The sequence below is a fragment of the Mangifera indica genome, chromosome 8, assembly GCF_011075055.1.
Source record: "Mangifera indica cultivar Alphonso chromosome 8, CATAS_Mindica_2.1, whole genome shotgun sequence".
Lineage (NCBI taxonomy): Eukaryota > Viridiplantae > Streptophyta > Magnoliopsida > Sapindales > Anacardiaceae > Mangifera > Mangifera indica.
This window is the reverse complement of record NC_058144.1, coordinates 3866168-3891679: the sequence shown is the minus strand read 5'-3', so window position 1 is coordinate 3891679 and position 25512 is coordinate 3866168. Positions and strand designations below refer to the sequence as shown.

General features: G+C 35.2%; 3 protein-coding genes, 1 long non-coding RNA gene, 3 other non-coding genes and 1 pseudogene across 18 annotated transcripts; 2 read left to right on the top strand and 6 right to left on the bottom strand.

Annotated features, from left to right (window-relative positions):
• Positions 1-682: 682 nt before the first annotated feature.
• LOC123223871 (type I inositol polyphosphate 5-phosphatase 2-like) lies at positions 683-9648 on the top strand. Of its 8 annotated transcripts, none has more exons than XM_044647317.1 (13): positions 693-1490; positions 3178-3745; positions 4346-4558; positions 4649-4757; positions 4844-4936; positions 5639-5723; positions 5819-5923; positions 6596-7412; positions 7600-7784; positions 7910-8018; positions 8139-8287; positions 8442-8662; positions 9320-9648. In XM_044647317.1, exons 3-12 carry the CDS (start codon positions 4529-4531, stop codon positions 8650-8652), a joined length of 1893 nt encoding a protein of 630 aa, XP_044503252.1. In that variant the 5' UTR covers positions 693-1490; positions 3178-3745; positions 4346-4528; the 3' UTR covers positions 8653-8662; positions 9320-9648. The 8 variants fall into 8 exon arrangements, with proteins under 8 accessions (XP_044503258.1, XP_044503257.1, XP_044503254.1 ...); XM_044647316.1 differs by having other exon boundaries at positions 2355-3745; XM_044647320.1 differs by having other exon boundaries at positions 693-3745; positions 4346-4426; positions 4510-4558; positions 4652-4757.
• A 1263-nt stretch (positions 9649-10911) lies between these two features.
• LOC123223873 (peroxidase 20) lies at positions 10912-12866 on the top strand. Of its 3 annotated transcripts, none has more exons than XM_044647327.1 (5): positions 10912-11204; positions 11515-11749; positions 11837-11929; positions 12103-12268; positions 12350-12866. In XM_044647327.1, exons 2-5 carry the CDS (start codon positions 11528-11530, stop codon positions 12769-12771), a joined length of 903 nt encoding a protein of 300 aa, XP_044503262.1. In that variant the 5' UTR covers positions 10912-11204; positions 11515-11527; the 3' UTR covers positions 12772-12866. The 3 variants fall into 3 exon arrangements, with proteins under 3 accessions (XP_044503262.1, XP_044503259.1, XP_044503260.1); XM_044647324.1 differs by having other exon boundaries at positions 11837-12028; XM_044647325.1 differs by lacking the exon at positions 10912-11204 and having other exon boundaries at positions 11214-11749; positions 11837-12028.
• A 796-nt stretch (positions 12867-13662) lies between these two features.
• Positions 13663-15735, bottom strand: LOC123224484. 2 transcript variants are annotated; one of them, XR_006503979.1, is made up of 2 exons: positions 14602-15735; positions 13663-14164 (listed from the first exon to the last, which is right to left on the bottom strand). It is a non-coding gene; the product is annotated as an uncharacterized LOC123224484 (long non-coding RNA). The 2 variants fall into 2 exon arrangements; XR_006503978.1 differs by having other exon boundaries at positions 13663-14155.
• Positions 14885-14977, bottom strand: LOC123224614. The gene has a single exon (XR_006504022.1). It is a non-coding gene; the product is annotated as a small nucleolar RNA Z101 (small nucleolar RNA).
• On the bottom strand, positions 15104-15187 carry LOC123224621. The gene has a single exon (XR_006504028.1). It is a non-coding gene; the product is annotated as a small nucleolar RNA snoR14 (small nucleolar RNA).
• Positions 15342-15434, bottom strand: LOC123224616. Its single transcript, XR_006504024.1, has one exon. It is a non-coding gene; the product is annotated as a small nucleolar RNA U61 (small nucleolar RNA).
• Positions 15736-16873: 1138 nt separating the features above from the next.
• On the bottom strand, positions 16874-21305 carry LOC123222419 (ribose-phosphate pyrophosphokinase 1-like). 2 transcript variants are annotated; one of them, XM_044645181.1, is made up of 8 exons: positions 21025-21305; positions 20552-20725; positions 19639-19887; positions 19156-19314; positions 18885-19052; positions 18413-18482; positions 17962-18043; positions 16874-17324 (listed from the first exon to the last, which is right to left on the bottom strand). In XM_044645181.1, the coding sequence occupies exons 1-8, from the start codon at positions 21154-21156 to the stop codon at positions 17144-17146; spliced, it is 1215 nt and encodes a 404-aa protein (XP_044501116.1). In that variant the 5' UTR covers positions 21157-21305; the 3' UTR covers positions 16874-17143. The 2 variants fall into 2 exon arrangements, with proteins under 2 accessions (XP_044501116.1, XP_044501117.1); XM_044645182.1 differs by having other exon boundaries at positions 19156-19299; positions 21025-21304.
• Positions 21306-22515: 1210 nt separating this feature from the next.
• LOC123223283 lies at positions 22516-25410 on the bottom strand (annotated as a pseudogene).
• Positions 25411-25512: the final 102 nt, after the last annotated feature.

The window sequence follows — 25512 nt, the reverse complement described above, 5'->3', positions numbered from 1 at the left end:
TCATCTCAGTGAGTGGACATCGTTTTCAGTGTAATCAAGCTAGTAAAGTCGTGTGCAAAAGTTGGCATTCCTCTGTAGTCTCTTCTCAGTTGGGTCCAACCCAAACACAGAGGAAAGTGACCGCTAAGTAGGGGTTGAGATAGGGGTGGATAAGAGTCTAAGCTAAGTGGGGGTTGAGATAATAGTGGATAAGATTCAAACTGAGTTTAGAAAATCTTTTGATTTAAGTTTAGTTTGAATAAAAAATAGTTTGATTTAAATTTAACTTAAATTCATCGAGTCAATATTAAAAATGGTTTGAGTTCGATTTAAATGAAAATAATTCGATTTGAGTTTAATTTAAATTTATAGTTTAAATCCATAACTGGAATATATGATTCAAATTTATGGTTTGAATTTGTAACTTCTTGATAAAACGACATTATTTAATAATTACTCAATATAATTCAAATATAATCACAAGATAAATTGAAATTGAAATATCTATATAACTAATAAACTAAACTAATTCAAATTTAATTCGATTTTAAAATGTATCAAACCTTCTAATTTAAATTTGATTCAAATTTAAACTATTAAATTTAAATCAAACTAAATCAATTTTCAAATTTCAATCAGTTTTGTTTTAGGTTGAGAAGGTCTAGAGATTGGAGAAGTTAATTATGCAGGAACATAACATTTGTGCTTGTTGATAATCACTATTCACATCGGGTTTTGGTAATCACAAATATTATAGCAAGAATCAGACAAAACAAAGCAATTTAAAAATTTTAGTGGGAAATGACTTGGTTTTAGTTAGTGCATTATCTAGCACAAAGACGAAAACCGAGTAATATCTTCTCCCATCGTCTCATGCTTACGTTGTCAAAAACAGCCAAATGCTCTTCCTTGGTGTCAAATTAACTGATTTTCTTCAAAAGATGCACAATGCAACCCCACGGCCACAACATCGCAAGAAGAAGCGTTCCCTTGAGTTGAGGGGATTAAATATTTTGTCTTCATTCAGGTTTGTGTGTTGAGCTTTCGGAGGGGCTTGCTCGATGGACCAATTGGATTAAGATATGTTGGTCTCTCCAATTAAGGTCGTCGCATAAGTGTAAACCTTGTAATTGATAGAGAGCATTCTTTTACTCCTTTGCCATTCTTTGTAAACTTAAAAATCAGTGGAAGATATTCTTAATCTTCCCATCCCATAGAACCTAATTAAGAAAATAGTTGAGGTGTAGAAATGCTAAAACCCTGTTTTCATTTTCGAAGAAAAGTTGGTGGCTATGAATCAAGTAGTCAGGAGTTAATGATTTGTGACTGATATTGCAAACTTTAGAACATGAATCTGACTTGACAAGTAAAAAGTAATCTTAATTGGGTTTAATCAGATCTACTATGGAAATTCTGGCCTCTGTCTACACTTTGTATATGTCGGTATGAAAGCTAGGCCAATTTGCTCCTGCTCCCGCTCCCTCTCCCGCTCTATCTTATTTCTGCACCAAGTATGTGTACTTCCTACACCTACCAATACTGTGTATTTCTCAAGCCAGTAACTTTCATACTATTGTAGTTTGCACTATTAGGCATATTTAATAATGGGTTTGGCAGTAAAATATGATATCCTAACTTATTTTGAATTACAACTTTCTTAAGGTGTGTAATATTGGTAGTTATATTTTATTACAGAGACATTTGCCCACTTTAACTTGGTGGTGTATGGTGGGCACCAGGCAAAGCAATGCATATCTAAATTAAAGTTAGTCTAAGGCCGTGCCTAGAAACTCTGTGATGCTAGGCAGCTTTGTGATTTACAGCTGTGTCCTTTACATATCCCATTTTCCATATCTACTTCAGATTTTAATAATTGAAAGTCCGTCCCTCTCAAGGAAACTGCCATTGCAAATTTTAATGCATTCTATTTTGTTTGATCTTTGCCTACTTTTCAATCCTCTGTTATCTTTGTAAACACTTTATCCAGAACCAAAGACCTGCACGCTTTTCTGATTAATAATATTTGGGGGTTAGTGTAAAGGCATGCATGCAACCTAGGATTACTTTCAGTGAAAGATAACAAACTTGAAACCAAGTTGTGGTCAATTTAATGGAGATGTTGGTTAAAGTGAAACTGCCCTTTATATATAAATGTATATCCATCTCATATCCATGTCATTGGATGCCATCTTATCCTTTGATTGTAAGGAGATCTCTTTCATCAAAATCTGCCTATCCCGTCAACAACATTAACTACATATATGCATGGCTGCACTTTTGCACTATTACAATTTGATATGGAAGTGCTTTTAGAACATGGTATCTATTTTTCTACAATATTCTGAGAACTGAGAGGCACTCAAATTTTACTGCAGAGGACCGGGAATTTTATCCTCTTTGTATTATCAGCCACATCAGCGATATCATGTTTGTAATGAATTACAGGAGACCCTTTCAATAAATTATTTGAAACGCCATGAAAGCAGCAACCGTAACTGATTAGTGTAGGTAGGTAAGATGAAGATAGATGAAGAAGGCCAAGCTGTCTCCTCCTCCACTTCCAAACAGTACACTTCCTCACTCCTTATTCAACCCCCCAAGTTGGCCTGCCACTTCCTACATCTTTCCTATTTTTCAATCATACTTATCTTCTATCAATTCTTTATCTTACTAAATTAATTCAACAACATATGCCATTTTTTACATTTTACCCTATCATTGCATATTTAAACTTTATGATATGTGTGCTTATCACTTAATTATTACTAATTCGGTAATTAAAATCATCAAAATAGAAAGAAAAAATCTTACCAACCTTTACCTTCCCAGTACCCAACATTCTATTAGTGTTCTAGTTGACCAATGACTACTTGCATGCTTGCCTGTAATAAAAATCTTCTTAAAAAGCATAAAGACTCACTCATATTCACATATAGTGCGCACGCTGACCCCATCTTCAGGGTCCCCAGTTTGCTCCATTTCCATGCATATATATATGTTACGATCCTAAGGACAAGGTATGAGATTTGGATCTCACATTGGAAAGTATGGACAACTAGTGTGGGGTTTATATGTCCTTGAGCAATAGCTAGCTTTTGAGTTGTGGTTCTTCTAAGGTTTGTATCATTTGGTATTAGACCCATCATCATGTCTCCCAGTTGCATTTGTGTGACGCGGGTGGTGATGCCGGTATTGCAGTGTTTCCCCGGGGCTAACAAGGAGCTAGCGCACAGCCAACCCACGTGGCGTCGGGGCTACAGAGCATGGTGGGGGTGGTGACGTCAACATTACAATGTTCGTCCAGGGCTAGCAAGGAGCTAGTGCACAACCAATCCGCGTGGGTGCTGGGGTTGCAGAGCGTGGTGGTATGTTAAGATCCCAAGTGCAAGGTATAAGACTTGGATCCTACATTGAAAAGTATGCGTAACTAGTGTGGGGTTTATATAACCTTGAACTCTCTCATTTTAATAGCTAACTTTTGAGGTGTGATCCTCCTAAGGTTGGTATCAATATACCTTTTAATTTAGTATCATATTATATATTCGTGTTTATATTATGTATTTGCTACCGTCTGCTCAATCTTCTTACTCTATAGCTGTCTTCACTGAAATTATTTTTCTCTGTTTACCATGAAATTAACTTACCCATTTGACTTCAACTTCTAATTTTTTTTTTTCAAGTTTCATTAATTTAAGTTGGCTGTTACATGTTTCAGGCTGAGGCAAATAAAGAAATCGTGGGGTCTAACCAAATCCTGGCTGTGATGGTATCATCAACCTTAATCACTAATTTTTTTTTACTGTTATTATTTGTTGTCATTGTTGCATAGAATGCAGTCACATGTCTTAATCAGTATTTGTCTTCGCTTCTATAGTATTATGCAAATTTCTAGATATGTTTTTAGATTTGTGGTGGGGAACTATCTATAAGTGTGTTGTTAAATATGAATTTTAAATGATTTTTCTTGATTTTAAGGTGTAATCAGCCTGGGTTATTTGTGTTTTGGGTTGTTTTTGTTTTATTTCTTTTTGCATACAAATTGTTCTCTGCTCCATTTTTTAAACATTTCTGTCAACAGCTTATCTTGTCCACTGCCCAGTTGAAAGCAATGGTTATAGCATAAATTGATTTTAAGACTAAAATTCTTTAGATGAAAGTGACATTTTGAGTTTTTATGGCTTTGTTTTTTATTTTCTTGATTTTTCAACAGTATCATGCCATCTGTGCTGTGTTTGTGGATGGAGGACCATTGAGTATATATAGATTTTTCGGTTACTTGCATTTGTGGATGTCTGTTGAATATGGTCATATTTTTTCTCTCCTTTCCATTTGGTCATAAATTCTGAATCTTCCTTACATTTGGCAGCAAACGGTTATACCAATGGAGACGTTGTTTGTAATGCTTTTCAAGCTTCTTTTATATATATATATATGGATCCTTTGAATAGTGAGTCAGATTCTTGTTCCTGCTTCCATATTTAAGCACTTGTTTTTTGAAATATTACTGTTCTAAGTCGGGGTTCTATTCAGAGTTCTTGATCTTGAGACAATGAGAACAAAGAGAGGAAAACGTTCTGAGGTTTGTTTTTGTGCTCTTTAGTGCTTAATTATTCTGTTTTGTTTTGAAGGAAAGGGTTAGTTTGATTAATTTGACGATTGCTTTTGACAGCAGGCCTTTTGGCCTTCCATTGTGATGAAGAAGTGGTTAAATATAAGGCCAAAGGTGTATGAATTTAGTGAAGACGAGGTTGACACTGAAACTGCAAGTGAAGATGATGGTATGGCTTTCTAACGTTTACTTGAACTAATTATTTCTTCTACCTTCTGTTGTTGATTCTGTTTTTCTTATGATTTTTGTTTTCAGCTTGCTCTCTGAAAGATTCAAGAAAGCACGTATGTGAGGATCATGCAAGTAAAACTCCGGGGAATCAGGCAGAGTGTGGAAGTCGAATTGCAGGCAATTGTTGCATTATAAATGACTACTTTAGTGTTACCAAAAAAAACCCTCTTTCTTCATGTTTTGTTTAAGCTTAAAACATTTTTGTACTTCCTGTGCCTTATCATCAGATTCTTGTGCCTTATCTCCTTCCCTTCTTTTTGTGGCTTCTCTTTATCATCAAACTATCCCCCATGAACATTTTTATTTCATTTTGTGCTTCAACACCTACTCTACTAAATCATCACCAAAAATTTTCAGCTGTTCTGAACTTGTGCTGTTTTCATAACTAATTGTTTGCTGAAAATCTACTCCTTTATTGAGAAGGAAATTATCTTGGCCTCAATGTTGTGTGGAATTTGGTGTGAAGTGTGTGTGTGTTTGATGTCACCCTAGACTGGCCTTGGGTAAAGATATCTCTTTATTTGGGATGGAGTGGAGAAAAGGGAAGAAAAACATTAAATTTGAGTGAGAAATGAAGCAATCTGGAAACATCTCTGATATTGATCCTTCAATGTTTTGATATCTGCTATTGAAACTGTTACTCAATTGTGAGATGATTTCATTTCTAAGTACTATTCTAGTCCTAGACTGAGTCTTGTGAAGTTTAGGGTAACAATGCCTGATAATTTTGAAAAAATTCTTCCAAATAGTTTAATGCTTTGAACTTGGCTACATGTGAGTCTGAAATCATTATTAATGTTTTGGTGTTCTACTGGTCAGATACACTGAAGGGCTATCAGTTAAGGCACAGGAGGCAGAAATCAGAAACACTGCATGCTCAATACATAAATACGAAGGATGTGAGGTTTGTCTTTAAACTTTCTGTGCTAAAAATACTAGGCTGAATTCTTGCTCTTTGCTTCAGACTGAAAATCAATTTTAATATTTGATCATCTGCAGGGTGACAATAGGCACTTGGAATGTCGCTGGAAGAGTTCCTCATGAAGATCTTGATATTGATGATTGGCTTTCTACACAAGAGCCATCAGATATTTACATTATTGGGTAAATCTTTCTCACTTTTGTTGATCCCACATTATTCCTAACTTCTATGTACACTTTGATATATTCTTTAAGAAAGTCACACGGTCATGTATTTAAAGAGTTTAATGCTTGAGAACAATATTTTGTGTCCCTCTGTCTGTCCCTTTCTTCCTCTTGGGCAGAGTATGTGCTGTGTCTATGTAGTTGTGCCTCCAGTTATCTGTCCGATTTGCTGTTGATTAGCATCTAGTTCAAGTTTCAGTATTTTTAATTGTATTCCTTTATGTGAAATTCTTTTTTGTCTGTGGTATCATATATGTAGATTCAAGTATATATACAAAACTAGGGGATTAAATAGTTCTATTTCCTCATAAATTACATTTTAAATGCCTACATGAAGGACTAGTAAGGTTTTTCATTGCACAAATTTATGCCTATATGGTGGATAAGGAGTAATGGACATTGACACTAGGTGTTTGGCTTCCTATTTTCAAATTGCTCACCTAAATATTTTCAGGACTGTTGTAGCTTGTAATTGTTATATGGTACTACTAAACTTCATTATAGAGTTGCATCCTGCTGGTCTGTGTACAATGGTTAGCATTTCAGTTATAAAAAGACCTTTGTTTGCTAAAATGATGTAATTATTTACATACCAGACTGTAATATCATGCTGATGTTTTCCTTTTGCAGCTTCCAAGAGATAGTTCCTTTGAATGCTGGTAATGTGCTGGGAGCAGAGAGTAGTAGGCCAATTCCCAAATGGGAGGCAATCATTCGCAGAACTCTGAACAAATCTTTGGAACCTGAAAGCAAACACAAATGTTATAGTGCCCCACCTTCTCCAGTATTAAGAACTTCTTCTGATGCTGATGTACTTTCAGATGAGATTGATGATTTGCCACTGGGGGTTACTAGCGAGGAATTTGCCAGCATTGCGGATTCTGACAATAAAGGTCAAGATTTGAATAAAGCTACTGGCCTTGGAAAACATTTACATCTAACAAGGTTATATGAGATCGATTTTGACAGTAGATTAGACTGGCCTGAACATTCATTAGATGCAATTCCTCAGGTGTTCTCTTCCAATTTGAAATTGCAGAGAGTATTGAGTAGTTCTGCTGGAATTGGCTTTAATTGGACAGAGAATCCTCCTGTATTTAGTTCTCAAAGTTTTGCATTGAGTGGAAGTAGATTAAAAAGATCATATCTTAGCTCTGGAAACCTGTTATACCCTCCTTGGCTGGAACAATTAGAGGAACCTAAAGTTGATGTTCTATCTGAGACATTTGATGAGGAAGCTGATACCTTCTGCGAAGCATCTACGGAGCAACATGATAACAGAGTTATCGGTGGTGCTACGAAGCGTCATAAATATGTGCAAATTGTCAGCAAGCAGATGGTTGGTATATACATATCAATTTGGGTGCGTAAGCGGTTGAGGAGACATATAAACAATCTCAAGGTCTCCCCTGTAGGGGTTGGCCTTATGGGCTACATGGGAAACAAGGTAAGAGCTTAGCAACTCAAGAAGGCAATTTAGAGAAGTTGAAACATGACTCTTTAACGTTATCACAATGTGATTGGCTGTAGGCTGGAAATTTGTTTCTGTAAAAAGTAAAAACATTAAACCACACTAAGCATAAGTTTACTTGGTGTGCTAGAATTGGATGTCTAATGAGATGTTGTTGATGCAGGGGTCTGTTTCAGTGAGTATGTCTCTCTTCCAATCACGGATGTGCTTTGTTTGTTCCCATTTGACCTCTGGTCAGAAGGATGGTGCCGAACAAAGGCGCAACTCTGATGTCTATGAAATTATTCGACGTACCTGTTTCTCATCTGTCTTGGACGTAGATCAGCCACAGACTATTCATTCTCATGAGTAAGTAATAACTTTCGGTTTAAGTTCCAACTGCCCCATTTAGCTATGTAACTGCTCTGTAATTTGGTTGTATCTCTATAATTTGCATAGAACATGGATATATAATTTGTTCCTACTGTAAACAGTCAGATATTTTGGTTTGGGGATTTGAACTATCGTCTCAACATGGTGGATGCAGAGGTTCGGAAGCTTGTTGCACAGAAGCGTTGGGATGAACTTATCAATAGTGATCAAGTGAGACTTTTTGGGATTCAACAAATCATTTGCTTGATAGTAGATTAAATTTATAAACAAAAATGATTCACTAGTATGGGTAATGTTTTGCCTGAAACTATTCGACCTTTTATGTGGCAGCTAAGCAAAGAACTATGCAGTGGTCATGTTTTTGATGGGTGGAAGGAGGGGGTAATAAACTTTCCTCCCACTTATAAGTATGAAATAAACAGGGATAGATACATTGGTGAGAGCCCAAAAGAAGGGGAGAAAAGGAGAACTCCGGCATGGTAAACAAACGTGTTAAACTTTCCCCTGGGATTATAGAATTTGTTATTCAGAAACTTAACATAGAAAACTGCCTTTTTTATTGCTGAAACCAGCAATCTAAATTTATCTTTAAACCTTAATGATTAAGTATTTATGCATATGGTATGTATACAGGTGTGACCGTATACTTTGGTTAGGAAAACGCATAAAACAACTTTCTTACAAGCGATCAGACATAAGGCTGTCAGATCATCGGCCTGTTAGTTCAATGTTCTTGGTTGAAGTTGAAGTGTTGGACCATCAGAAGCTGCAAAGGGTACTCAATGTCAGTACTGCAGCAGTACATCCTGAGAGTTTCCTTGATGAAAACGGAGAAGAATTTTAGCCATCTCCAGGTATTCATGCTCGAATTTGTTTGAGTTTGTGACAATATATTAACCTGTAGAGAATTTGCATGTTGTATAAACAAATCTTTTTGTCCGGTGCTTAAAATTTGTATGAATGAATCATATTTAATTTCAAAATTATTTTACATTCTCACCAGCTAAATTCTGAAAATTTATTTCAATCACCAAATCCTATCGTCAACTAATTGCATTCATCTCTAAAGCTATAATCCCTTGGCACATAACTCTTTCAAGCAATATTTCCTGCATAAGTAAACCACTCATGTGGAAGAACCATTTTCAACCAGTTTAGAGGACTTCTGGTTCTAGTCTTTTAATTATGTGTAATAAAAAACAACCATTCCACCATAATGTGTACTACAGTTATTAATAGAACCAAAAAATTATCGGTTTCAAGTTGCTTACGTGAAAACTTTGTTTAATGTCAAAATTTTTTCCATCGGGATTATAAAAATTTGAAACTGCCATTAATGTTCATCATTTTTGTGTGAAAAATAATTGTGGTATAGTACTGGTCGGAGAGGGTAAATTGCATTTTTGTTGAGAGTCATATATATATTTTGCTTCTTTATAGAACATTCTTTATTAATATGCTTTGCTAGCTGTTTCCCAACTATTGTAACGTGCAATTTTCCTTTCAAGCAGGGTAATTATGAAGTTGATTCACTGAGATTTGAGGACTCATCTTATTTGAAAAATGGGTTTCAAGCTTCAGGCAACAAGCACAAATAACATCATACCAGCAAAATGGAAATGAGCAAGAATTTTTGCCTTGACATGTACAATAGCTTTAATTGGACAAGTAGTTTGTAAAGTCTTGAGTCATTCTTGCATGCTTGCAATCAATGAGTGAAATAGATACAGAAATGTGCCATAATACTAAATGGTGATGTATAGAGCTTACAAACAGACTGTAACACCATAGGTCCAATAACCCGACCCACTGTTAAGATATTATCCACTTTGGATACACAGTCCATCATGGGTTTGCTTCTGGGCTTTACAACCCGAAATGCGTCTTAACAGTTAAGGAGCTCACAGGCTATTTAACCAATCCAATTCTCCCACCACTAACCAATGTGGGATCTATAGACAGAGCACACACAAACCCAGCATCTCTCCCGTGCTTTGTCGATGTGTGATTCGCCTAAGGGTATCACATACACCCCCCCTTACGGGACTCAGCGTCCTCGCTGAGGTTTTCCCCACCATCGTTCAAGAGGACACGCGAAGCTGCTCTGATATCATTTGTAACACCCCATGTCCAATAACCCGGCCCACTGTTAAGATATTGTCCACTTTGGACACACAGTCCATCATGGGTTTGCTTTTGGGCTTTGCAACCCAAAACGCGTCTTAACAATTAAGGAGCTCACAGGCTATTTAACCAATCCAATTATCCCACCACTAACCAATGTGGGATCCATAGACAGAGAACACACAGACCCAACATCTCTCTCGTGCTTTGTCGATGTGGGATTCGCCTAAGGGTATCACATACACCCCCCCTTACGGGACTTAGCGTCCTCGCTGAGGTTTGCCCCACCATCGTTCAAGAGGACACGCGAAGCTGCTCTGATACCATTTGTAACACCCCAGGTCCAATAACCCGACCCACTGTTAAGATATTGTCCACTTTGAACACACAGTCCATGTAACACCCCAGGTCCAATAACCCGGCCCACTGTTAAGATATTGTCCACTTTGGACACACAGTCCATCATGGGTTTGCTTCTGGGCTTTGCAACCCAAAACGCGTCTTAACAGTTAAGGTGCTCACAGGCTATTTAACCAATTCAATTCTCCCACCACTAACCAATGTGGGATCCAAAGACAGAGCACACACAGACCCAGCATCTCTCTCGTGCTTTGTCGATGTGGGATTCGCCTAAGGGTATCACATACACCCCCCTTACGAGACTCAGCGTCCTCGCTGAGGTTTGCCCCACCATCGTTCAAGAGGACACGCGAAGCTGCTCTGATACCATTTGTAACACCCTAGGTCTAATAACCCGGCCCACTGTTAAGATATTGTCCACTTTGGACACACAGTTCATCATGGGTTTGCTTCTGGGCTTTGCAACCCAAAACGCGTCTTAACAGTTAAGGAGCTCACAAGCTATTTAACCAATTCAATTCTCCCACCACTAACCAATGTGGGATCCAAAGACAGAGCACACACAGACCCATCATCTCTCCCGTGCTTTGTCGATGTGGGATTCGCCTAAGGGTATCACACAGACCTCTTCTTTCATTCATTTTTTTCGCTCTGAAACCTCAGAGGAGGTAACTGATATATACCCAAAATTTATTAGTTTTTATCTATGTATTCTGGGGTTGTAGATTATCATTTTTCGCACATTTTTGCTTTTCAAGTCCGAATTTTTCTGAATTCCTTGTCTGTATCCTGACGACTTTTTTAATTTACTTGCCCACCTATTTAAGATTTTAAAAGAGACCATCGTCCAAATTCAGGTGAGATAAGTTATGCCAAACCAATGATTCAAACACGTGGATGAAACCTTCATTGGTAAGAAACTATAACTTGTTTATTATTCCATTTGTATTTTTGTTCTTTTTTATGTAGTTAGGTTGAGTTAGTTGCATCAACTTTGATAAAACACAGAATCAAAAGGAATTTGTTCAGGATAAGTTGGTTTGAAAACAGAGAATAATTAAACATTAAAAACGGAACAGGCATCTCATTTTCAGGGTCAATTGACTCTTTTCCTTATAATAGTAATGTTTTAGTGCTTCACCAAGCGTGCACTACTACAACATGAATCATATCTTTATATATTTTCTCATGCATTGATTTCTGTTCTTGATATTACCTGTAGCTCTTCATCATCAATGGAGATCACAAGGACATTCTTTCTCATAGTCATTCTTGTGTTGCTTATGCATGGAACGAAAACTTTGGGGGATGATGGAGTTCTGTTGCTTGATTACTACAAAGAGACGTGCCCCCTAGCAGAAGAGATTGTGAGACGTAATGTTGAGAATGCAGTGCTCAAAGATCCTCTAGTGGCCGCCTCACTCCTTCGCTTACATTTTCATGATTGCTTTGTCACGGTTATTTATCTCCATCTCACTCTCCTTATGATAATATCAATAAGTAGGCAAATTATTGAATGTTAATTTTTGGAGTTTCTGTTACAGGGTTGTGATGGGTCAGTTCTTCTGGACAGCTCTGAGGGAATGGTGAGTGAGAAACATGCAGGGCCTAACATTAACTCTCTGCGCGGATTCGAGGTGATTGATAGGATCAAGTATAATTTGGAAGAAGCATGTCCCTGTACAGTCTCCTGCGCTGATATTCTAACTTTGGCTGCACGAGATTCTGTTGCTTTGGTACATGATTATTTAAACTTCTCCGTCATACTTCTCTGTAAGACAGAAATATAAACTTATTGTTCTGGGTACAGAGAGGAGGGCCAAACTGGAGGGTGTTTCTAGGCAGAAGAGACTCACTGAAAGCAAGCCTTGATGATGCCAACCAGTACCTTCCTTCGCCAAATTCCTCCCTGGAAACTCTTATTACCAAGTTTAAATTACAAGGCCTTGACAGTGGAGATTTGGTGACTTTGTCAGGTCAACAACTACTTATCATCGACAAAATTAACTTAATTAACTAATGTTTCAGCAATTTTCAACGCTTACTCCATCTAACAGGTAGCCACACGATGGGGAGGGCCAGATGTGTGAGCTTCCGGAAGAGGATTTATGACATCTCCATGGAAGAACGATATGATAAATACAAAAGATACACAACTTTCAGAAAAATCCTGCAGTCTATATGCCCAAAATCAGGAAGGGATAATCAGTTCACACCACTTGATCATACTACTCCAGCAAGGTTTGACAACCATTATTACGTTAACCTTCTGGAAGGGAGAGGACTGCTATTTTCTGACAATTCTTTGGTCGCTCAAGACCATGAAGGAGAGATAATAAAACAGGTGTGGGCTTTTGCAGCTGATCAAGACCTTTTCTTTGCATCATTTGTGAATTCTATTATCAAGATGGGCAACATTAATGTACTCACTGGACAGGAAGGAGAAATTAGGAAGAATTGCAGGTTTATCAATACCTAGCTTGTGGAATAATTTGCTCCCAATAGTATTTATGTAATTGCATCTACTCCTCAGTAGTACACCTAAAGTAATCTACATATCGTATATTAACAAATTATGGTATAGGCATAAAGTAATTGAGTATAATTTATAATCAGCCTGATGGGGTACAAATTCGAGGGCTTAGTCTGTTGAGCTCGTATTCACCACTTACTAGATCAAAGTCTTATGTGTAGAGTAAAAGTTTTGGACTGAAATGGGTAAGTTGTTTGGGTAAAATCTGAATCAGTTGTGGATTACAACTAAGACAAACATATTTGCTCATTGGGCTTTGTCACTGACGATATACAAGGTGGAATGTCTCTGATTCCTTAGTAATGGACACAACTGCGGCCCGACCAAGCCATCGTTCAAAGGCCAAACTACCATCTATATAACAAAGAGATACTACGCTTGTTCAGAATTGTGGGCACTGGGCTGTGATGAGTGAAATCACTGAAATGGGAACCGACTCTGATGGTTCCCAACCAGATGAGAATGAAAGACAAAAGAACAACCACAATGCACACTTTTTAAGTCTGGGAGTTGCTGTTTCCAAATCTGCCAACTCAACCTAGATGTTTTCCAATGGCACGGAAAATAAAAAAGACAAAGTAAAAAAGAAAAAATATAATATTTAAATAAAAATATAATTTGTTTCATATTACTCATGTTGCATAATGTAAAGTATCATTAATATCTTTTGACATGTGACTTTCTTTCAACTGGAAAAATGGAGAGTTCATAAGTTCTAGTTGGAATTACTCATTCGGTAGTTTTTTATTTACCTATCACAATAACCTTTTTATACGAAATTATTAAGGTGAGAGAATGTAAAAAGTCCAATAAATCATGAGAAGTAAAAAGAAGTGATTGAGAAAATTAACATCTCTTATTTGCCAATTTCAGAGAATGGTAGAGGTAAACATGACAGTGAACCTAATTGGACAAGCTCCAACGCAACTCACCATGCTCAAAGGTCAAGCCATGCTGACCTACTAGCATTATATGCCCGTAATATGACACAAAGTCCCCAACCCTTAACAGGTCAATCTGTTGAATTATCGCACAACCATTCCCTATAGGAAATACATACCAAAATCTGATCTACGTTCCCAATTCGATCAGGTAAATCAATGATACCTAATCTATTCCGGAAGACCTTTTTGAGTTGTAATTCAAGCACCTCCAAATTTAGCCTACAATCTGATCCATTTAACAGAAAAAGCTATTTACAAGAGCATGGCAAATTAGGGCTTTATAAGACTGGTTATATCCAGCAAACTTCACGGTCAGAACTTATTGAACCACATGAAGCTTCATTGAAATTGTACCGCATGGCTCCAAGAAGCCGCATCAAACAGACCTGTAAAGACTTTATTGCAGATTTTTGAATATCATAAACTTATGTACAAAGTAAGAATTTTATAAATAATTACAACATTTTTCTCTTCTTATATTATACCAGAATTTCACAATTTCTCTTGGTAAAATCATAACTTCAGTTTCTAACTTTGAGAACAGAGGTCAACATTATCAAATTCATAAATAACATATACATTATAATTGTTCTGTAAATCATGACAGTATAGGATAGTTAAGAGTAAGCTATCCAATATGATAGCATCAATAAAACAATTTATATCAAACTTAGCAGATAAATTTCAAATAAAACCATATGTACACCCTTTTAAGTAGATGATAAAATGCACAGTTAATATATCATAATGTGATTAAGTGGTTTTAAATTTAAAAAAAAATCATTTCGACTACTAAAAAAGGTGCAATCCATCAATTATCAGCATTCATCACCTGCAGATCCTTCAAAGTAGTAGCTCTCATATATCAAGGACTCCCACAAAAATGAGCATCCCTAGTCTTGAAACAGCTAATTGGTACATACAGAACAAGTCTCTGATCCAAATATATTAAACCGATTAACAAATATTGGAGAGTTTATCGAAGCAAATAGCATAGCTTATATATCCAATACCGTTGTGTTATAACAATCATACATAATCGGTAAGAAATTAAGTCATTCATCCATAGCACACAAGTGAATACGTTTAATCAAACTCAAAATATGAAAGTACCATGTGAGCATCAGTTCTCCAAGGTGATATAGCATCAATGCAAGTTTCAGACGCAAATTACCCATTAATAAAATGAGATTCATCACTTGCCCACCAAATAATAACCATAAAAAATGCATATTATCATCAAGCCTAAAGAAACATTGACTTTACTATCGACCATCGCAATACAGACCAAATTCTTTCAACATTTATTGTGGGATTGAGAGGGATAAAATAAAGCGATCGGAACCTGTCGGGATTCAGAGTAACATCACACCGTAGTTCAGTGGATTGACAGACATGAATTTCTATCGTCACCTCGCTTTTCCCCTCCAATCAAACGCAAGAAAACATGACATTGAAAATACAGCAAGCAAATTTTTTATTTTTTATTTTGTAATGAAAGCAGGAAAACTTGATCTCGTATCAAAATCAAAACCAAAGTATAATAAAACATGAAATTAAGGTAAACATGGTCAGCTCAGAACTTCTTAGAGGGATGTGTTACCGTCACCGACGGATCCAATAGAGATCAGTCTACGGTACACAGTAAAGATATCATCATAGCATATCTTATATCAAAATTCGAAAAGAGGATTTATGGCAGAAAAATACATTTCTATAAGCAATGACTAAGATACTCCGGAAAGAAGTTGAAATTGTGAAGAGAGGATGCCAGACGAATGATAGCGGCGGAAACAGGGGATTTATAGAAACGAGCCGACGTTCAGAAACCCTAAACCTAGTGTGTGTTAAAAAATATATATTATAAATGAACGCCGCCTGAAATAAACGGAGAATTAACAGTGACCTCCTTATTTCGAAAATACCATATAAATAATAATAAGACGATTTCATAGATTAAATTATAAAAATAAAAATATCATATTATAAACTAAAACTTGAAACTTTAATTTCCTTATGAGTAGTCAATTGCACAAATTTTTATTTATAAATTGCATTTAATACTAGTTATCTTACGGAAAACATTTATAATAAGAAAACATTTATAAATTAAATATTTTTATTTATAAACAATTATCTTCGTCTTCTTCTAGAAAGACTAAAAATCTCGTATCAAACTAGATTCTCGTTGATCGGTGTTTCAGAGGAGGAAAAAGAGACCATCGGAGCATAGTGATACATCAAGAATGCTTCGTTGACTGTGATGACATCGAGGTTTGTAAACTAAACCCTAGAGGGATAATATCATTTTTTAAAATTTGACCTAGAGAGAAGATAATTAGTTTTTAGGGTTTAGAGAGAAAAAAAAAGATAAAATTTCAAGAAGTTAGTGTTTCATTAAGTTTAACTATTTATGGATAGATAAATGAGATTTTTAAAGTTAACGAAGAAAAACTTAAGATAACAACATACTCTGGGTGGAAAATAGTCCTTTGGCGTTATTTTAATCTGAAACTTTGTCTAGTGTTTTTTCAATTAAAGATATGAAATATGACTTGATTTCAAACATCAATAAATAAGAATGGTAGAGTTTTTATGACTCAAAGTGGATATTTGTAACCCAAAAACCCTTAAATAATATTCTTTCCTGTAATTAATTTCTACAAAAACCACAAACGCCCATTCAAAATAAACAAATTTTACTTAGAATAAACAATATTCAACCAAATTTAATTTGTTAATTTGTTTTTATATTAGAAAATTTTTAAATTGAAAGTTTAAGGTTTCTTTATTATTTGGTCTTAACCAAAATTCATGGACAATGATAATTTTTTTATCAATAATAAAATATTATTTTAATAAAAAAGAATTTAAATTTAAAAATAAAAAGAAACAAAATTAATAAAATCGATTCAAAAAGAGATGATGATTTAATACTTTCAAGCGTTTTCACTAATATATTTATCCTTTAACTCAATTCTCTTTAACTTTAAAATAAAAATAGTTGGAAAAGTGAGTTACTCCTAATTTAATAATACTCACCATTCATTTATGCATTGATGCTTCAAGGATATTTGATCAATTGGTTGGCAAGCTCAACAATGTAGCCATCAATAAAAGTTTCAATTTATGAGAATATATATTTCTTTTAGAGTGGACATTACATAGCAATACCAGCGAATTAGACACCAATTTACCTTGCACATTCTAAATATTATAATTGTATAAAAAAACTTTTATAAAATGATAAAAACAATTATGGTAAAAAAACAAAAATTCTGGAGAAAATCAAAATTCTCCACTTTGAAACCCATGATTAGGCCATAACCAAAGACCTGTGTATACTATATTGAAGGAGATACCTTCAACCTTCATCACAGAAAAATGCTACTCACTGAACAATCACCATGTACACGCCATATGGTTTCCCCCAATAAGTTTGCTACTGAAAGAACAGTCAATTCCGGGAAGTAGTTCTTCTCTGCTACTGGAAGTGTGTTTGTAATTATCACCTCTTGAAACAAACCGCCCGACAACCTCTCTAATGCTGGAGGGCTGTGACAGCATAAAATGTTATTCATTATATAATATCAGCACTATGAAAATATCTATTTTGATAAGAGTTTAGACCGGTGAACATACTGCTATTCAAGGTGAGATTTATTCAGATTCCTCATCAACTATATGTCTGAGTAGTAATAGAATTTGCAGTTATATCTGACTGATGAAAGATATCAAGTGGATATACTTAAAAATTCACTGAGACTTGTCACGAGAATCAAACCATGACTAGAAAGAAGCTATCTAATGGAATATCCCCTAGTTTCCATCCAAAGAAACTAAAGCCGACATCATTGTCATAAGCATATTATTGGGGAAAGTCAGAAGCCAGTGCTAGAAAGCAACTTCAGTCAGTATCAAACTAGTGCCTCCACAAGCAAAAATCAATGAATGTTTCCTATTAGTTCCCACTATAATAGAGATATAAATGCAGCTTAATTACTTGACTTCTAAGCAGAACAAACAGATCCTCAACTATACAAACCGTTCAGGAAGTGATGATCCACTGAACTCAACGTCAGTGGAGTTAATCAAGTAATTGAGATTTAAACAGTTCAACAATTCTTGAAGGACCTAACATGCTTCTACAAAAACATCATTAAAGGTCAAATGCTGCAAATTTAATTGGTACCTGAAAACAGCATGTGTACAGCAGGCATAAACTTCTCTAGCTCCTTCTTGATGTAAAAGAGCTGCCCCTTTTGCAATAGTCCCTAGGAACCACAAAATTTTGATGTTTAACACAAACTTTCAACTTCTAAAAGCAACTTACAACCAAAAATGTCATTTAAAACATCAAACATAAAGATTATTTTACTCTAGAAATGATTGCATCACAATAACAATGCATAACCTAGGAACTACTAGAATAAAAAATAAATAAATGAATTGAGAGAAGTTCTTTGATGACTTAACCAAAATGTAATCCTAGTGAACTGACTTATAAATTCAACCATCATAATATACTCCACATCAACCCCAACACTAATACAGTGATTGGAGTAATTCATGCTCATGTCACACCCTCCCCCATAACCAAAAGAAATTCAGATATAGTTTGGCATCAAGTTTACTTCACTAACCAGCAGTATCAATCATGTCATCCACCATCACAGCAACTTTTCCTTTTACATCCCCAATTAGGTTCATCACCTGAAAAATAAACATTAGGTATAATGAGGATATAAAAAATGAAACAAGTTTCCCTCAAACTTAGGCATGTCTTCAGTCCCTCACAAAATTTCAACATCATTCTGTGATGGACTGTACAGACTTACCAATTCCATTTAACAAACTAATTTAGTATACAGTTCTTCACATTAAACTGAAAATTTTTGCCACCGTCATCTCAGAAACACTATCAAACCGAACAGTTGAACAATTGTTAGTGCAGTAGGCAAACAGTGATTTTTAGCAGTGAAAGATTCTATGAGGGACAGAATAAGAGGATTGTGATGAAGATAACCGAAATTGACTTTTAATATCTTACACAAATAGCAAATATAAAAGTGGAGAACAAAAAATAAGTGAGAAGAATTGAGCTGCAGAAATGACCTCAGCTACATTATGTCCATGACGCCTTTTATCGACAATGGCTAAAGGTGCATCGGATAACTTTTTTGCAAAAGCACGAGCTCTTGCTACTCCACCAACATCCGGTGAAACTACTACGAAGTCATCATAGGAAATCGACTTGCTTGCAAGGTAATCAAGGATCACAGGCTACAACAATACAACTGTCAGTGGATAATAAACCTCTCTTTTCCTAGCAATTCAGTGAACATTAAATCGGTAAGATCCAACAATGATAGATGTGGACTGGTACCTGACAGTATACATGGTCAACCGGAATATCAAAGTAACCCATAGATTGCCCTGAATGAAGATCACAGGCAAGAACGCGGTTTGCACCTGCCTCTGTGATAAGATTTGCAACAAGTTTGGCAGCAATAGATTCACGCCCTTGAGTCTGGAAAGAATATGTATACACAGCATATGTTGAAGATAAGAAATACATTTTTAAACATGACACTACAAATATTTACCAAGATTTTAGTCATGCTTAAAATGCAACCTCAAAGTTACTACCACCAATTATTTGCAATGTCATTTCCAATGTTCATTACAAGATGGAAACTACTCATTCTAATTGTTTCTTTCCTTTTTTTTGTTTAATTTTTGGTTATTTAAACAATTAAGAAAAGCATAGCAGAAGAAGTGCTCACCAAATTCATTAGGACAATATCTGAATGAGGATCCTATCAAATTCTAATATCTTCATCTAAAGTGCAGAGCAGGTAATACATACCTTTCTGTCAGCTCTAGCATATCCAAAATAAGGAATCACAGCTGTAATATTTTTAGCTGATGCTCTCCTACAGGCATCAATCATTATTAAAAGCTCCATGAGATTCTCATTAGCCGGAGGGCATGTGGACTGCACCAAATAAACATCACAGCCTCTAACACTCTCTTGCAACTGAACATAAATTTCACCATCAGCAAATCTCTTTATGTTGATCTTTCCTAATTCCAAGCCCATGTACCAAGCAATTTCCTAAAGCAAAATAAGAGAGAGTTTTCAGAAAATGAATGTAACAAAGTCAGGTGGCATTTTGACAAAAAGGACATGCGACTTCAAAAATTCGGCAACAGGATCTACTGAGACAAAAAATTTTGAAAATTTTGTGATTTAACTAGTGGCTCACATGTTTAAATTGAGGATTAGTACCATCTCTTTCCATGCAAGAAAAACAAAGACGGCAGTAAGATGTGTAAAACTCCCCATGTTTTTACACTTGGAAAAGGAAAGACAAGGCCTAAAAATTCAAAACTGATGCATAATGCACAATGTCAAAAAAAAACCAAATTAATTTTCTTTCAAACTTTGCAAGACATCAGAGGAAATGGCCTAGTACAATTGGCCAAATGATTTAAACCAAATTCACAGAATCGTGGAAACTAAAAACTCTGTTTGCAATAACAACAGCTAGCACATGAACTTCAAACACGTTTATCACTTCTTCTACAGTTCAATGAACTGAGACATTAGAGTTAAAGCAAATAGGCTCATGGGCCAACAATCTATTCATTATTCACCACCGATACAAGGCAGTAACAAACGAAAATCCACTTTTCACAGTTGTCTTGGCACCAATACCCTCAAAACGAGAGCAACCAGAAACAACATTCTTAGAGCATGCAGAAATGAAATTAAGTACCTGCGAAAGTGCAGGATTGGCGGTGCCGGAGAATAATTTTAATCTGGTATTAGTTCTGCTGACTGTTTTCTCCATTCGTGCTGATTCCAAAAATTTTGGCAGCGTCCGTTCGTTAAGAATTGGAATATTGGGCTTTCCGTTTGGAAAACTCAGTTTCTCAGATAGGTCACATCTCTACCACAGTAAATAAAAAGTACATATTAAAGCAAATCTTTAAAAAAAAAAAAGATTTAATTTAAATGAAAATATCCATCCAAGTTCATAATCTCCTTCAAAACTAACAGAATCCAGATTCTGTAATTGCAAAATGAAAACCAAAAAAGGGGTTCATAGCGTGAAACATACGCACAGCTGACTCACAGTGACGTGAAAATAATAATCACATATAAAAGATTTTAACAAAGAAACGGATGGTCAAGACATCTGTAAATTAAACCATATTGAAAATTAAGAGATAAAACATGCTAACTTACAACGGCATTAGATACATGGATTCGGGAGTGAGAGTTAGTAAAAGAGAGAGCTGCATGGGCGATAGAAGAGCCGCGAAAGAAATAGGACGAAGGAGAAGCTTGCGAAGGAGGAGGAAGAGTTAGTGAAGCCATAACAGTGAATGGATTATGGATTGGTAAGTGTTAGGGTTTATATGTAAATGATAAAAAATTAAAAAAGGGTGAGACGTGAGAGAGCGGCTTTTCAGCAATTTCAGCTCTCAATTTGTGGTGATGGCTGATTGATCCTTCACTGGTTCGTGTTCCTTTTATACTTACATATTCATAAGAAAGAAGGTGGCTACTGTGACATTTTAAAATCGATTAAACGGTACCGCTTTGGATTTACCTTAATTGCTGCATGTATGACAAAATTATAGGGATATTTGCAGTTAATATTGTAATTAAATTAATAATGAATGATCTGTTATGGAATGAGAATGAGTATTTAATTAATAGGTTTATTTCTTTATTTGGTATATATAATTATTAATTAAACATGTACGTGCTAAAACAAAACTAGGAAGAAGATGCCGATTTCCAAATTACCAACACTATATTTACACTTTTGATAAATAATTTTTGATAATACAGATTATGATATTTTTAATTTAAAATTATTAAATTATATAAAAATATATTATTTATATATAAAAAATATATATACATACGACCTTAATATTTAGTTAAGTATTTGGAAATAGTTACTGGAAATGAATAATTTTTTATCATAAAAAATATTATATATATAAATAATAAATATAATTTTATATATAAATAATATTATTTTATTATTTAATTAAATAATTTTAAATTAAAATAAAAATAATATTTTATTATATAATATATATACATAAAAATTTATACATATTATTGGCATATGTCAATCCATATAATAACACTGTGCAATTTGAATCTTGGAAATGAAAGGTAATTACGTGTTGACCTGACCAAGGTCCCAACTGCTACACTTTTGATGGGCTGACGCCACGTGGAGAACCAAATCTAAGTGGCGTGGAGTTGCGCTGAATTCTACACCGTTCAAATATATTCTATTTAAGCATACAATGGCGTTATCGTGTCAAAGGTGTCTGACTCTTTGGATTTGGACCATTAATTTCTGCCAGTAAACAAATTAAATATTTTATTGGCCAAATAACAATAAATAATAAAGGACAATTCATTATTCCATAACAGATAAAATGAAAGGAAATTAATTTGTGTTAGACGGTGGTGGATAATAGATGAGAATCTGATTTTTTGAAATTTAAAGAACGCAAATTTATTTTTTTTGCAAACCTTAGATGGAAACTGTTAGAATGTGAAAGCAGAAATTGTTAAACACAAATACGCCATGTGCTTCACGATGAGAACGGAAGGTTCCCTAACCAAGGAAAGTGATACTTGGTTTTCATTTTCAAGTCAATTAATCATGCAATCTTTTCTGTCTAAGGGAAAATGTGCATTGAGGAATAAGAGAAAAGGAAAATCACGATGGTTATATTTTCTAACACGTTCAGTGTATCAAGGGACCACAAGATGGGGATATGATATGACAAATGACACACAATGTGACCAAATGATGGACCATTCTCTCGTTACCTCTAGAGTGCCCTACTGTTGATTATGAATCAATCTGGCTCCATGAGAAAGCAATTCCTCTAATCTTGAATTAGGAGACTTGGCGTGATTGAAAGTAAGTCTTCGCGTGCTAAGAGAGAATTCTGCAGAACGGCTACAAAGGTTGGTGGTCGGTCACTACCTCTTTATGATGTTTTTCCATCACAGGTTCCCGTGATAAAATGGAGTTGAAATGAAACAAATAAATGTCAGTTAACAGCACTAGATTTTAATTTGCAATAAAAGGATAGTCCATAGGCTCCACTAAAGAACTCTGCCAAATGGCTCTGTCCATAGTTTAATCCTTTAATTCACCTCTGAAGGTTGCTTTGTCAACCAAGGTCCATGTGAAACGAAATGAAGCAAAGATGGGTCACTTAGTACTCATTTTTAATGCAATGACTAAATAGCCATCAATAATGGACTATTGATGAAAGGGGCTTTGACTATCACAAGCCCAGCATAGAGTGAGTGATCCGTTTTTTACATAAATTTTGTACTCAGTAGTCATGAGAGAGAGAGAGAGAGGTGATGTAATACCTTTTGAGCTAGATGAACTTGACAGAGATGACTAAGTTGGAAGCTCTCAATATTCGTCAGTAGCTGGGATACAGGTTTCAGATGAGCAACACTGTGAATGATAGTCGAATTCAGTAAAGAGAGTTTAAAATTTAAACAAAAAAAAAAAAGCGTACAATTAGAGTGCACTTGTTGCAAAGGTCATTCCAATAATTTACTAGTGTTATTATGTTTCCACATCATTTCAATGTGTTCAAATAAAACACACATATGCAGCCTATGTTTAATAGGATTAATCAATTGTTATTTGGAAATAAGACTAAAGCCAAAAGGCACAATGCATTCATAGAGCCAGCCCCAAGCAATTGGCATAAATTTCCTAGAGTTACATTAATTATTGTTTATCAAAGACTTTTCTCATGGTTGTGTTATATTCTGAGACTAACCTTCATGGCTCCTCGACTTAGTTTTTTTTTTTTTTTTTCATGTTAAAAAATTACATGATCTTTTAATGTCATCAAATCATCAATTTAAATTTAAAAATTTGAACATTGAAGAACTACAACATGAAATATACAAGATACTAAATTGGCAACAGACTTGTGACTTGTTATTAGGCAATGCAACATGAACTTAGTTTAACATGTTTATCTGAATTGGTAGTGCATTTCTTCTAATTTTAGATGCATAAAGCGAAGATCATGTTACAAAAATCAGATGTGTCTAAAACAACCTTTGCATTCCATATTCCATATGTGCATCAATGGAAGATATCACCTGAGGCATCTGCTCTAACACCTGTATTAAAAGGGGTCAATCAGAAGGCCTGCAAATAGAATAAAAAAATTTCTTACGAAAGGTATACATACTAGCCCTGTATTCTTAATCATGGAAGTTTTTGCCAAAAGTTTTTTCGGAGCTTCATTAATTGGACCTGCAAATCAGATAATGAATGTGATATACATATATCTGAACATGTATAGGTACTTTCACAAAGATGTCTAAGAAAACTTTAGAAAATCCAAATGTAATGAAATTAAAACGTTCCATAAAAAATTTTCCAAGATGTTATAACCTCATAATGCGCCAATAGTACAGAGAACATAATTTCTATAAAAGGAGATGCTCTCCTCATTTCTTGGAGTTGGTGGTTAACCAGAGGCAATAACAATATAACATATACCAAAACGGAAATAAAGACCTAGCAACAGGGTTCCATTCTCCAAAGTGATGTGGGCAATTAATAAAGATATGGTTTGACAGGCTCATTCAGTGAATTCTCTTCCAGGCACCCTACTTTGATTTCATTTTACTATCGGAGCAGACAACACCACATGGGAACAAACTTAAGCTTTAGAAGCTCAGAATTTAAGTAATGCTAGTGAGATCGCATTGTTCATCAACTCATAGGTCAACTAAGCTTTTAAACCTTTTCAACCTAGCCAATAATGCAGAGTATTATTAACTTACAATTACATAGAAATTAGTACTTATTTCCTTTTCCAAGAGCTGAATCACTTGCATTCACAATCCATTTTCACATAATCAGAGTGATTGATCAAATAATACCTATGCATTCAGCCCTCGATATCACACAAATACAATTAATTAAGTTTGCCTTCATGTGGTCTTCTCACTTGCATTATATGATTTTTTTTTTTTCCCTTGGTATTCACTGTCTGTCTTTTAGTATTTCAAAATCTTTGTCGAAAATGAGATTTGTGTCTGGTGGTGGTAGTACTAATTTTATGATGACCCATACGAAACGGAGAAGAAAGCATTATCTAGAGACCGTTGATCTCAATCAACTGCTACGCAAAATCTTCTTCATTGGTGAAAAATTGCAACAAATTTTTCATGGAAATCATATTAATATTATAATTGGATTAAATGCTTCAAGTATGAAATTAGAGAGAAAAGAAGTGGTTCGTGCCTGAGAAGGCGAAGAGTCTTGCATAAGGTGGAGAAGATTGGAGGTGGACTGTATGGCTTGAGAAATCTGATGCCTCACCTCGCTTTCGCTGTTCCTTCTTTGCTGCCTCCATCACCACTTGTTGATGTTGCCATCTCTTTACACTTTACGACCACCACCAACAAATGCTTACTGCCTGGCTATCGTTTGTGATGTGTTAGTTTATCATGTAGACTTGGACTAATTCGACGCCGTTCGGTGCCCAACATCCGGGTTTGGTTATTCGCAGCTTCGATCCAACAGGATCCATATTAGATCAAATCAAAGCTTTACGATTAGCGGTATATCCTTCAACCCTTTAGTCAGTAAATTATTCTTCAAGGGGAGGCAAGAGGTTCCGTTTTATAATATAAATTTCT

Excerpts from the sequence above, each read along its gene's own strand:
- LOC123223871 (XM_044647319.1), top strand. The coding sequence starts at position 4,529 with ATGAGAACAAAGAGAGGAAAACGTTCTGAG. Across the intron at positions 5,724-5,818 it reads ATAAATACGAAGGATGTGAG|GGTGACAATAGGCACTTGGA; the intron begins GTTTGTCTTTAA and ends GATCATCTGCAG. Across the intron at positions 8,019-8,138 it reads AACTTATCAATAGTGATCAA|CTAAGCAAAGAACTATGCAG; the intron begins GTGAGACTTTTT and ends TTTATGTGGCAG.
- LOC123223873 (XM_044647324.1), top strand. The coding sequence starts at position 11,528 with ATGGAGATCACAAGGACATTCTTTCTCATAGTCATTCTTGTGTTGCTT. Across the intron at positions 11,750-11,836 it reads TTCATGATTGCTTTGTCACG|GGTTGTGATGGGTCAGTTCT; the intron begins GTTATTTATCTC and ends TTTCTGTTACAG. Across the intron at positions 12,029-12,102 it reads CACGAGATTCTGTTGCTTTG|AGAGGAGGGCCAAACTGGAG; the intron begins GTACATGATTAT and ends TTCTGGGTACAG.
- LOC123222419 (XM_044645181.1), bottom strand. The coding sequence starts at position 21,156 with ATGGCTTCACTAACTCTTCCTCCTCCTTCGCAAGCTTCTCCTTCGTCC. Across the intron at positions 20,726-21,024 it reads TCCATGTATCTAATGCCGTT|AGATGTGACCTATCTGAGAA; the intron begins GTAAGTTAGCAT and ends TTACTGTGGTAG. Across the intron at positions 18,483-18,884 it reads ATGGACATAATGTAGCTGAG|GTGATGAACCTAATTGGGGA; the intron begins GTCATTTCTGCA and ends TTTATTTTTCAG.